The sequence below is a fragment of the Hippichthys cyanospilos genome, chromosome 12 (genome assembly GCF_059441005.1).
Source record: "Hippichthys cyanospilos isolate Australia breed blue-spotted pipefish chromosome 12, RoL_Hcya_1.0, whole genome shotgun sequence".
In the NCBI taxonomy this organism is placed as follows: Eukaryota; Metazoa; Chordata; class Actinopteri; order Syngnathiformes; family Syngnathidae; genus Hippichthys; species Hippichthys cyanospilos.
In genome coordinates this window covers 7998821-8011796 of record NC_142380.1, presented here as the reverse complement: position 1 = coordinate 8011796, position 12976 = coordinate 7998821, and the positions used below count along the sequence as shown (strand labels likewise).

The window sequence follows — 12976 nt, the reverse complement described above, 5'->3', positions numbered from 1 at the left end:
TATATATATATATATATATATATATATATATATATATATATATATATATATATATATATATATATATATATATATATATATATATATATATATATATATATATATATATATATATATGTATATAATTGTATTAACTCATTAAATTATATGTTTTCATTTTACTAACATTTAATTTATAAATTAATTTATCATTCAATAAATATTTTTACATAATTATTCATTGAAATTAACATTTATTTTGGTGGTTTCATTCACAGTAAAATTTGAAGAAATGTCAGGACAGCTTGGAAGAATGTATTGTTTTTTTTTTCGTTTTAAAGATAATATGGTCTGCAGAGAATCTGAGTGATCAACTAATTTGTTGTTATTGTGAAAATATCGCATTTCTGCAGATTTCTTGGACGAAAACCATGCTTCAATGCCTATAACGACTTTAAACAATACATTCTTTTAATGAGACATCCATTTGAAAGGCACAGAAAAAATATTTGCTTTTATTTAAATATATTCTTATGAACTCTCATACATATACTATAACCTTCTACTAAGGCTGCGCGATGTTGTTCCATTCATAGCTTGAGCAGAACTTTTTTAAATGTAACAATTAAAAGTTAATAACTATTGTGCATATCATTGGTTTCATTCTTTTACTCATTTTCAAAAGATCATTATTTTTAAAATAACGAATTAATCGAAATCATTCGATTTGTTACACAGCCCTTCCTTTTACTATCATGTTATTAATCTTTGTTTTTATTTTATTGCTTTTTCGCCTTTCTATATACCCCGCTACTTGGATTGGAGTGTTTGTTGTTTTGACTTGTACGATGTTCTTGTTTAATATTTTTTCAATTATTGAAAAAAAAGTATTAATTTCACATTGTTCGTTATGTGATATATTTACTATGGAATGAATTACTTGTAATAAATTAATTTGGTTTTGTGATTAAAAAACATCAGACGCATCCGTACGTACGTACGTACGTGCGTGCTTACGTAGGCATGTACGTACCGGCATTCGCTGCCTTGCGTGCGCGCTCACGTACTAGTATAGCCACAGGCTCGTGCACGTCGACGTTGTTACTCCGTGTAGAGAAGAGGGAGCGACTAGCCTAGCAAGGAGAGAGACTTCCATTAATCAGTAGTGACCCGCTCCCACACTCTCGCCCCCCTCCTCTTTAGCTAAAATGTCAAAGTTGGACCAGGTCCTCGTTCTTGAGCCTCCTTCCGACCTCAAGTTTAAAGGTAAAGCTCGTCGCAACGTGTCAGTTCCGTGACAAGCGTCCAGGCGGCTCGCCTCGACGTGTTGCTGGGGTTCCGCATGTATTTTTACGCTCACTCCGGCGACTCTTCGACGGCTGCGAGCTAGCGAGCTTTCAGCGCCATTTTAAGTTAGCCGCCGACGGGCCCCCGCCGCCTCCTCGGGCTCCGGTTATTCGGGCTTGCCGGGCCTTGAGGCCACGTTGGCGGCCAAAGGTGGCTGACGTCGCTGGGAGTCAACGCGCTAGCAGTGTTAGCATCGCCAAACATCATAAATTGTGCTTTGAATGATTTTGTCAGTGCGACGTGTGCAGTGGGAATTGTACGCCGTTGCCTTAGCAAGCCAGTTCGGTGACTGACAGGAAAAAAGAAACTTGGCCAATTGTCTTTATTCACGTGAGTGAAATGGTGCAAAGCCGCGCAGGCTTTGCGAAATAACATTTGGTGCAAGGCAGTGCTGTGTTAGCTTCACCCGGCTAGCCTTCAGTAATGTGTCATCTAATCGCTGGCTAGGCATCCTGGCCTAAGTGTTAGCTTGTCTTAAACAGAGCCCACTTGAAACTTCTCATGAACAAAGCCCTTCCCTTGTGGCATTTGTTTAGTCCAACTGTTAATTTTTAATATTGATGAATGTGTATCAGGATAACTCTTGCAGGGAGTAATTTGGCCATTAATCGTGAGTAAAGATTTTTTTCTTTAATGATAGGAGAGCCATCTTTTGTGCATATACCGCATGATACAATCAAAATGTCAGGACTGAAATACTGTGTGAAATATTTTTAAATGCATTGCTCGTGTGCCTCAGAACCTGAATGAACTGCAGTAATAATAGTCGACTGTTAAAGAGGATAAAGAATATATACATATTGTTGCACGCTTTGACTGCATGTTTTGCTACTGCCTTTGTTCCAATACAAATTGTTTAAAACCCCGGAGAACCCACAGCGTCAGTTTCTAATGATATTTTGTTAGAAGTAAAGGGTTCTTGGGTTCTCTTAATGGTTTGTAATTGCCGTGACACTTAGGCTAATCCTGCTAACCAATCTATGTGGTTGCATCATTAAATTGAATTGTCACTGTATTTTTATGCTTTTTGTGTTAGCAGCTCAAAATGGCAATTGTAAATTTGGACACCAGTAAGTTTTATGATAGTTATGGTAGTTTGTGTTAAAAATGCCTTTAATCCTTCAAAACTTGCATTTGTTATAATTGCCACCGATTTTAAATGTAACAAGTTTGAGTTCCCCGAAAGTACTTAGTGTTCCGGAATTGATCCTTAAATCAGTACATAATGATTAGCAGTCTACCACATGACACCCATATTTCCCTATCAAACTTAATGAATAAACCCAATTGACATAATTAATCCAAATATTATATTATGTGATCGAAGCCATCTGATGGAATTAATCAATAAAACCCTCAATTGAAAATTGAATCAGCGGGGTCTGGTTTTAACATTGTATAATGCTCATAAACCACTTGTCCACATGCCATACTTTCTAATCATATAGAAAGTAACATATCCTTTATGTGAGATTTCTGTAGCGCGATAGAAGGGGGCAGCCCTTTTTCTTCCCCCCTGCTATTTTTAGGCCACGACCAGGCCCGGGGGACACAAACTTGGCTGGCATGCAACAAGATGAGCCAAGGTGTCAACTCGGGGTTAGGTAATAGATGAAGGCCGTGTGGGTGTACCGTATGCGTATTTATGTTGGACTCTTTTCCATGTTGGCAGTGTTATTTATTTATTTTTTTTTAACAGGCTGCTTTGTACAAGTCCTTTTTCCACTGTATGGTATCTGCTGTTGACTCATTTCCACTTTGCTGTGTTGCCCAGTTTAATACTCCACAGTAGGACTCCTATGATAACGACAATGTCTTTCAATTTGTCATAGATTTTCCCGGAAACTATTGCAATTTTTTTTTTTTCTGCCTTGGGTACCCCTTTATTTAGTGTACCTCTCAGGAAGAAGTCAAGCTAACCGCAGCAACATGTTCAAACCTTACCCTCCCAAATAACATGGACATCACTGCGTTGGTACTTTTATTTTGAACCAAATCTCCGCTGTGTCTTGTGGCCTAACGGCTGACTTGACTCATGACTGATGTCAACAACACTACATTGTCATAAAATTAGGTTTAATTGCTAATTATGAGAATAAAGCATGTTTAAAAAAAACTTAATTAAATTCACTCCCCAGCGATGACCAGTGTTAGATGCTAGCAGCATCTAACAGCTAGCAGCGCCTAACTGTCCCGTATAGGCTGGTGAGAGCTATCTAATGATTTTTTAAAAGTAGTTCTTTAGATGTAAATGACTCAATTAACAGTTGCTGTTCCTATTGATCACTTTTAAAGAAAATCAGCCTTACTCAAGTGCTGTTGTAGTCCGCGCAAATCGCTACAGTGTTGTTGACGTCACGTCCTTTCATAAACCAAATGGAGTTATTTGTCTAAAATGTTATTGTCCAGAGTAAAATTGTCACCTGCTGCAAAGTTTAAATATATCTATATATTCTGTTTTTAACCAAATACCCAGTTAGTCAAGAATAAAAAAAAAAATCTAATTTCAAAATATTCCACCGCTGTAGCTCTCATCTTTTTTGAATGCTATTACTAAAGTGATCGTTAGAGAAAAATAAAGTACCTGTATGTCCTTTTTAGTATTTCAATTCTTCAGGATGTTGAACGGTTGCAATGAAACATAGAATAAATAATAATGACTTTCAAATTGTACTTGTATCACAACAGGCACTCGATCAATAGAAATAGAAATGCCTTCAATGTAATGTTTCTAAAAAAATAAAATAAAAAATCAGCGCAAACTCTGATCCTGACATGCAAGCCAGCATGTTAAAGTAAATAAAAATGGCATCTTTAATTGGCATTGTGAAATGTCTCATTGAAAGATGGCGACTGCTTTTGCTATTTGTGCTATTTGTTCGTGCTAACAGGCAAGCACGAGACATTTAAAAGCACCATGCTGTTTAACGTTTTAAAATGGAACAAGCATGATTTAACTATATAAATAATGTTTTGAGATTTTGTGGTAATTTCTTTAGATAGTTTAGGGTTTCCTTTTTATTTTTGAAACAGCTCAAACGTTATCTATTTTGTGTGCTTAATTGGGAGGGGGTGATTCAAATCTTCGCCAATGGTCATCACGCATCCACAAGTTTCTGGGATTATTTCGGAGCACGCATTGTTCTCAACAGACGCCGTCATTGACGAGGTTGTACAGGTTTGCAGGAATGTCTTGGTGACGCCATGCTTGTGCGCTGCAAGCGGGTCACGCCTGCCGTCTTATCTTCCTGAGCGGCGGGTGTGAATGTAGCCTTTTGTCAACACTGGCCAAGCTTAATGCACAGCCTTTAATACCTCACGACCTGCCATGCACAAACACCAAATTCACAGGTTTCCTAGCGCAAGAAGCTAACATTTCCATCTACTTCTCGTGTTCAATCCCGTCAATGAATGTCAACTACATCAAGTCAAAGACGAAATACAAGTCGAAATCAGCGTGCTATGGGACTGTAGAATTAGGAATGGTAGTGATAATAGTGTAATAATCAACTATGCTAATTAGCAACAACTATGCTAAGAGCTATTAGGATCAGCTTTGCTGCAGGATTTGACTATGCTTCAGGACTTTGGATTGGCTATGCTACAGGACTTTGGGTTCTGCAATGCGTCGAGCTTCTGGACTCTGCTATACGACGGGACTTTGGACTCTGCTATGTGACGGGTCTTTGGATTTGCCTAAGCCATAGGACGATATCAGATGCGCAAGCGATCATTAGTTCCAGCTATGCACCTACATGGTGGAAGCTGCATTGCTACCAGAATATTAGAATCGGGCAATGCTACCGGACATGAGGTGACTATGCTGCCAAATATTACAATCAGTTGTCCTGGTCTTGGTCATCTTGTGACCGAGCTTGCTACCAGTTAGTGTTCTAACTCCATCTGCTGCATTTATCCTTAATGAATCATCATGACTTGTTGAAAAACAGCTCCAGCTACATAACCTAAACTTAATCAGCACAGTTAGCCTTGCTGTTGCCAAAAGAGCCGTCCCATGACGAGAACTTCTGCTTTCCAGCTGGAGATCTTATCGACTCTGCGATACTTAACGCATTATGATATCGGCTGATACAAAGTACGGCGCTTTGTGGGGCATCACGAGCTGTTTTTTAAGATGATCGTTCGATTTGGTTCAGCAATCGTTTCTTAACCTTTTTTTTTTTTTTTTTGGTCTATCCGACCCTCGAATCCTTATGCCATATCAAAAGAAGTCGCTCGCTCGTGTTTGATTCTCAAAAAGTAGAATGTAACGCAACAGATTGAATGAAAATCATTTTATTTCCTTCATTACAATTTCAAAGAGAAGCCAAATCATAAGTTGTTTTTACAGTAATGCATTCTATCTGCATTCACGAGTTGGAAACGTGGAGCTATGATTATTATTGCATCTTGAGAATATGAATTCCACCCGTCGGTTTTATCATCTCACGAGGAGGCCATTTTGACACACACTTTCCACTGAAAATGACACACAGTTGCGCAGGTAGCCACCAATCACAGCTCAGCTTGTACAGCTGCTTTGTAATATTCAGGACTGGGCGGCATTGTCAATTTGTAATGACCTAATATCAGCTGTCATTGCAGTAATGTGCGTAACGGCAAAAGGATTCTCCAGTCATTCAGGTGGTCTCAATCCAGGCCCGGTTTAATCCTGCTCACTCTATTTCAGTCAGTTGAATGCGTTTATCTTCATCTTGTCTTGCTGGCAAAAACCTAACCCGCCTCAATTTAATTAGTCCCTGTAATCACATTGGTCTAATCGAGTTACGCTATTGTTGAAGCCGTCACTTGAAGTTCTTTTTGAAGTTTTTGCTAAGCTTTTTTTTCCCCTTGAAGTATGAGTAGCGCACTTGAAAATACTGAATCTCCACTGTGATAAGAAATGAAATTATGGCTGCTATTTTTAGAATTGATGATCTTATCACTTATCACATTTCACAAAATTCTTCCTGCCTTTCAATGCTTTGTGTGGGCTCGTATTTGCATTCACAAAAATACTTGAATTCCTCTGTGAGTGTTTTGCCTCCAAACTATCCCAAATCCATGTTGCAGCCATTACATAAAACTTCACTTTTGTCGTAAAGTGACCACAAACCTTGGGCATCTTTTTGTTTATTCTTCCTAAGCTTTTTTTTTTCATTTGGTTATTTCATTTTTATTTTTATTTTTTTTTTTATTCATTGTTGATTAATTTTTAATAATGTGTTTAAACACAGTCATTTTGGCTTTTTTTTTTGGGATGAGGGGGGGCAACTGATTTTTGTGGTGGACTGAGCTCACCCTGTTAATTTTTTTTTGGACCATTGTTTTTGTAGTGGACTTATTTATTTAGTCCAGGCCAAATATATTTTAAAATTATTATTTATGATTTGTCTGCCAATTTTTGTGGTACATTTAGTCCAATCATTGTTACATTTTTTTTTATTTATTTATTTATTTATTTATTTATTTATTTATTTATTCATTTATTCATTCATTCATTCATTCATTCATAATTCTCCTTCACCCAAGTTGCACTGCAATTTTCACATGCACTAAACTTGCAGTCCTAATTCTATTGTTGGCCAACAGGTCCATTCACAGATGTCGTCACCACCAACCTCAAGCTGAAGAACCCCTCGGACAGAAGAGTGTGTTTCAAAGTCAAGACGACGGCGCCGCGCCGGTATTGCGTACGGCCCAACAGCGGGGTCATCGAAGCGGGTGCCGCAGTCAACATCTCTGGTCAGTCAAACGTGCGCTTTTCCCATTAACTACGTGTGCCTTTACACAGAAAAAGCCGTTCTAACGATATGTTCTACTCGGCATTTTCTGATATTTCTTTGCCTTCTGGCAGTAAACTGAACATTTTGTGCTAACACATGTTTTTTTTTTTTTTTAACTAACCAACCACAAATAGTGATCGTGTGAATAATTTCGGCGATTGATCAACATGTGCTGGTTCGGATCGAGCTCTATTCCCCAAAACTGTAATGCAGCGCTGCTTACTTAGTGTATTTGAGATGATAGTTACGGGATATGGGTGCTACTAAAATGTATTTGTGGCGGGCACTCGAGAGGTGATTTGCACTCGATCCTTTCAAAAGTCCATTTTGCTATCGAAACACATTTCTCCTAATTATGCCAACTGCGCTTTGCTCTCCTTCCTCAGTTATGCTACAGCCCTTTGACTATGACCCCAATGAGAAGAGCAAACACAAATTCATGGTGCAGACCATCTTCGCTCCACCCAATGTCTCTGACATGGACTCTTTGGTAAGGAACAAGCATTGTGTGACATGGTTGAGCTGTGTCCTTCTAGCCACCAGAGTTTTGCAAAATCCCTGTCATGTATTACAAGGCTGGACTCCAATAATGTCCTTTTAGATAATATTGCTAATTGTGTTTCTATTAAAATATCTCAGGTGGCATCATTTTAACCCCTTCTTAGAAAAGGTACTGATATTATATCATGATATTTCTGAGAACTGCACGTTTGGATCGTTTGAAGTGATGTTACGGGGACCCCAGGTGTCTGGCTGCCGTAAGCACTTGGCAACGATAACACTGCCTTCTTTCTCTCTGTGTCGCTGACAGTGGAAAGACGCTAAACCCGATGACCTCATGGATTCCAAGTTGAGATGCGTCTTTGAGCTGCCTTCTGAAAACGACAAGATGGTAAGAAGGAAGTACTGCCATGTTCATTTTTCTGCTAGTATCATTTTACCAGCGCCTTGTAATGCACAGCAACACATTAATCATTTCTTGTGGTGGTGAATGTGAAATTTTTGCTTGTTTCAAGATACTACCATGCGTCTCCTTAAGGGTTTCTTTCCGCCTTTCAGAATGACGGGGACGTGGGCAAATCTACCCCATTGATGAACTCAGCGAAGGCTGAGCCGACCTCGGCCTCAATGGCAGCCGCAGCGTCAGCCGGCACCATCACGGCTGCTGCGTCTGCCTCCTCATTGGATGACAGCGAGATGAAAAAGTTGTTGGAGAAGTGCAAGCGGTTGCAGGCAGAGATGAGCAAAATGTCCGAGGAGAACCGGCACTTAAAGGTGAGTGGCTGCGCTTCTTTGCTTAGGCGTTTCTACTTCTTGTCACTCTACCTCTAAATATATAGTAGTTTTAAATTCATCTCTGTGGAAGTTGATGTTTTTTAATGATGGTGGAAACAAAAGCTGCATTGAAGCTATCTCTTTAGTATGAAGGGAACTAAAGAACATTTCAAATGGGAAGGAAAATAAAATGGGGCCAGTGGTGAAAAATTATTGCTTAATTCTGCCTAATCAATCATTTGATTATGTACATCCAGTAAAACCCTCCATAACTGCTAAACAACACTGGCTAAATTGAACTCCTCCCAGACATACAAAGACCTTAAAACTGTATCGCTTCTCTTTATGACCCAGACACATTTACTACTTTCCTATAAGCGAGCCATTGGTGCCATCTTGTGGCATCTCAGGATACTAAAAAAAAAGAAAAAGGGTCAGTGTTGGGGCCAATAGCTGAGTGCACGCCCCCCAAAAAGTTAATATTCATTAGTTGACTAAAAACAAAATGAATATATAGCTAAATAATGCATCACATCTGAATACTACCTAGATATAATTACTACTGTATTTTTCTATGAACTGGGCTTTGATGTGATCTGGTGGCATTTTAGGGTACTACATGAAAAAGTTCCATTTTTTTTTTTCTTCTCAAACAGCTGACATAAGATTTAAAAAGAAATAAATATATAGATTAAAATTAATGTACCACGTCTGAATTCTACCCAAACAGAATTACTACGTTTCTATGAGCTGGACTCAATCATCATGCAGCCTCTTTTTTGGCACATAGTTGACATGGTGCCCGTACAAAAACAAGGGTGAATTAAAAGGGGGGAAAAAAAGCATCACTTCTGAGAACTATTCAGGCAAGATTACGATTCTTTTGAGACAGGCTTTGGTGTCATCTAGTGGCAATTTAGGGTACTACAGAAATCCTTTTGGGTTAAATTCAGTAGTGTAGCATGAGTGAATTTTCTTTTCTCAATTTGAGTGAAGAAGCCGAAGCCGTTGTTTGCCTGCGTCCCACAGGATGACGGCGCCCGCTTGCGGAAGATGGCCCGCTCGGATCAGGCGCCGGGCAACTCGACCGCCTCGCTGCCCTCCCTACTGGTGGTCATCGCGGCCATCTTCATTGGCTTCTTCCTAGGGAAGTTCATCTTGTAGACTGGTGAGTCGGCGGCAGGGGCGGCGACGTCTCCGCCCCTCCTTCCCCCAAACAAGTGTTTGTGTTGACGTCCGCCATATCACCGCTCGCGTGGGCTGCTGGGCCAAACACGCCTCTTCGACAAAGGCGCTGCCTTTTCCCTTTGTTTTTTTTGTTTTGTTTTTTTCTTTCACACGGTTAAGTGCACGCATGAGTCCAGAAAGCCAAGGCGAAGACAAACTTTTTTTTTTTTTTTTTTTTTTTGAAGGCTGCAGGTCATGTGGCAGGAAGTTATCTGTCAATCCACATGGAACAAATCATAACCACCTCTCTCACAATTCTCCTGTTTTTAATCGGTGCGGACTCAATTCTTTTAAAGAAATTCTTTTTGAGCAAAGGCAAAGAACTTCCATCACCTTCACTGGATCACTTTTTTCTTTCTCTTCTACTTGTTGGAATGTTCGAGTCCAGTTGGGGTTCAAGGTGCCTCCTCCTTCTCCTTGTACATTTGTCTATTCTTTATCCACTAATGCAGACTTTATATTATTATTATTAATTATTATACGAATCTTCTATTCCCTTCTGAGGCAAACATTGACTCAAATGGTTCTCCATTCTTAAATCCTGTCCCATGATATTAAGCATTGAAAATAAAATGGTAAAAAAAAAAAGTTCCCATATGAGGCTATTTTTCAATGTTTTTTTCCCTAATCCATAACAGAGCAGCACAAAAAATGTGTGTGTGTGAATGTGTGTAAGTGTATATGTGTGTGTGTATGTATACATACATACACATCCTATAGGTGACACAAACAAAAAAAGTCGAAGAAAATGCAGAACACTATAGTTTGACGAGTCGCAAAATTTATTCATGTTTTGGACTCGAGTTGCGGTTCCGACTTTACCGTTTGCTGGGTTTTCTTTTTTTAAAATGTAATGGCTGGATGTCGTATGAAATTGCATGAAAAACACACCACCTAGTGGTTATATTCTGTTCATTACCCTGCTGTCTTCCTAACACGTTCCAGTAAGTGCAAGTGTAGCCATTTTTATATGATTGAACAAATTACGTGACTGGTTAACAATATGCTCCAAAAAAAATATGGACCGTGGGCAACATCCGGCACGGGGGCCATATACTGGCCCTCGAGCAATATATCGTACAGTGTTAATCTGCTACATCGTGGTTCGATTATCGCAGCTTCACGCTATTGAATTTTCATTCATGACCAGAACTTATTTTTTTTATTATTACCATGCCACCATTTTTCAAGTAACACCTGTCAAAAATATAGCTATTAAAAAAACAAAAATAGATTTCCATTTTTGACCATATTGCAGGTTTACCTCGCTATTTGTCTTGATATTTTTTTCTCCACACCAAAAATAGTGATAATGTGCATTTTTTTTTAACAAAAAAAAAGTGTTTTTGGAAATGCATCCCTGCAATATGGAAGTGAAAATAGTATGTGGCTGTTGAACTAAAAAAAATATATATATATGTATTTTGTGTGTGTGTGTGTACAGAGCGCGGCTGTACATATCACATCATTTACACACAAAGTCTGTCTTTGGGTCTTTCCACCTTAAAGTGCAGTTTTTTTGTGGGGCTCCTGGCCCTTTTTCCCCTTCCTTCTGCCAGCAACGCAGGTCCACTCGGAGGCCGTTCCGCGGGACCGCTTGGGGGTCCGATAAGGACCGGCCCAAGGTGACTTTTAGCGCTCTTCCCAAGTCTCCTTTTTGCGCTTAAAGCCCCAATGTTTTGACAAGGACGGCTATGAGCAATGGCGCAACGCCGGCTCGGCGGCGCCCCCCGCCGCCGTTTCCCGGCCGCGGCGGCGCCTCTTCCCCTTCGGGGCGGCGCCCCGCCGTCTGACTGCTGGTCGAGCAGCGCACCAGGGGCAGCTGGTAGGACGTGGCCCGCTTGTCCGGGCGGTCCGGGCTGGAGCCGTCGCTGGGCCGCTGGCCGTTGTAGAGCAGGTAGCGCCCGGCGGCGTCGCGCTCCATGCGGAAGAGCTCGTACTCGGTGTGCGGCAGGCGGATGCCCAGGGCCACGCAGCCGTTGGTGGCCGTCACGTCCTGCTCCACGCCCAGCTGCCAGGACCGCTCGGCGCCGCACTCGTCGCCGCTGAACACGTTGAGCAGCGAGGTGGTGGCCAAGTCCATGGGCGTCACTCGCATGCGGTTCACTGTAGGAGGGAGCGCACGGCGACGTCATGGATGGCCTCTCGTTTAGCTACTTCACAATACGTCCGCCTTGTTCACAACGAAGTATTGGGCGACATTAACACTTTTGGTGCCGAGCGTTAGCGGGTAAGACGACGCCTAAAGTGCTAGCCGATTTTTAGCGTTTTCACTCATCTTTCAAGATCTACAGAACATTTTTGTGCTAAGTATTTAAACAGGGGTGGTATCATACAAAAGACTGATTTCCATTCCTTATTTAAAAATTACTCATATGTGTTTTATGTATGACTTTCTTCCCTATCGTAAGCAACACTGCCATCCGACAGTGGCGCTTCATCACTAGGTTCAAAGCATGTATTTTATTTTGTAAGCATCTTTTGTGATACTGAAATAATTGGACAAGACTCGGCAAGACCTTCAACTTGAACTATGACTGCATAGAAGCAGTTCTTTTTTTGAACTAGTGCCGTTCTGAAGCCAAAAAATGTGTTGTAAATACGTTTTTTTTTTTTCTTTTGGGGGTGGGGAGATACCTTTGAAAACGAAGTCGGTGCCGCCCATGACGCGGGTGGAGTGCAGGCCGCGCGAGTAACGTCCCCGAGCGTAGATGGTGAAGGTGGGGTGCTTGCAGACGGGGTCTGAGAAGTGGTAGTAGTAGCCCTCCCACGTGTGGTTGTTGTCGTGGAAGAGGAAGTGGCGGGTGAGGAAGAGCACCTCCGGACGCACCTCGCAGCGCTGGCTGGCCCACTGGCCGTACAGGCCCACCGCCAGGTCGGCGCGCGGCGGCAGGATGGGCGGGTGAAACTCGTCCGAGCGGTAGATGATGCGGCAGGCCATGCAGTCATCTGCGTGCTTCTGCAATGAGAGCCGCCCGTCAACATTTCATTTCAATACTTAAAGAACTCCGCGGGCGCACTTTTAACCCTCCTGCAACAGGAATAATGTCAACGGGTCATTTTGACCCGGGCGTATTTCAACACCCAAATGTATGGTAAGTGTATCGAATCCAAATTCAAAGTTTTGTTTTAACGAGTGGTTTATGTTCCGCTTTCAAGAGCAGCGATAATGTCATTGGGTCAATATGACCCGGAAGGATGTGTTGTACATCGAAGTGTCAAAAAGATTTTTGATCGGAAACATAGTAACAAAGGCATTACTCCATTTATACCCATGTGTTATGTTTGTTTCTCTGGAATAGTAATTGCAACCTGGGTCAATTTGACCCGGGCTCATGTGTAAGTATCCAAAGATTTCAAGA

At 41.0% G+C, this 12976-nt stretch overlaps 2 protein-coding genes across 6 annotated transcripts in view; one reads left to right on the top strand and one right to left on the bottom strand.

Moving 5' to 3' along the window:
* Window positions 1-1044: 1044 nt before the first annotated feature.
* Window positions 1045-12976, top strand: part of LOC148414692 (vesicle-associated membrane protein-associated protein A-like) — an 18604-nt gene continuing 6672 nt past the window's right edge. Inside the window, exons 1-6 of one of the 2 annotated variants that reach the window (XM_088429247.1) lie at window positions 1045-1245; window positions 6919-7071; window positions 7499-7602; window positions 7924-8004; window positions 8172-8387; window positions 9417-9555. In XM_088429247.1, coding sequence (XP_088285373.1) covers window positions 1188-1245; window positions 6919-7071; window positions 7499-7602; window positions 7924-8004; window positions 8172-8387; window positions 9417-9551 — 747 coding nt within the window. In that variant the 5' untranslated portion in view covers window positions 1045-1187 and the 3' untranslated portion in view covers window positions 9552-9555. Of the gene's footprint in view, window positions 1246-6918; window positions 7072-7498; window positions 7603-7923; window positions 8005-8171; window positions 8388-9416; window positions 10220-12976 lie in introns of those variants that run through there. The other variant, XM_088429246.1, reaches the window with a different exon arrangement.
* Window positions 10379-12976, bottom strand: part of LOC148414691 (protein APCDD1-like) — a 23765-nt gene continuing 21167 nt past the window's right edge. For all 4 annotated transcript variants that reach the window (XM_088429245.1, XM_088429244.1, XM_088429243.1 and 1 more), the window contains 2 exons: window positions 12252-12573; window positions 10379-11720 (listed from right to left, as the gene is read on the bottom strand). In XM_088429245.1, coding sequence (XP_088285371.1) covers window positions 11278-11720; window positions 12252-12573 — 765 coding nt within the window. In that variant the 3' untranslated portion in view covers window positions 10379-11277. The remainder of the gene's footprint in view (window positions 11721-12251; window positions 12574-12976) is intronic.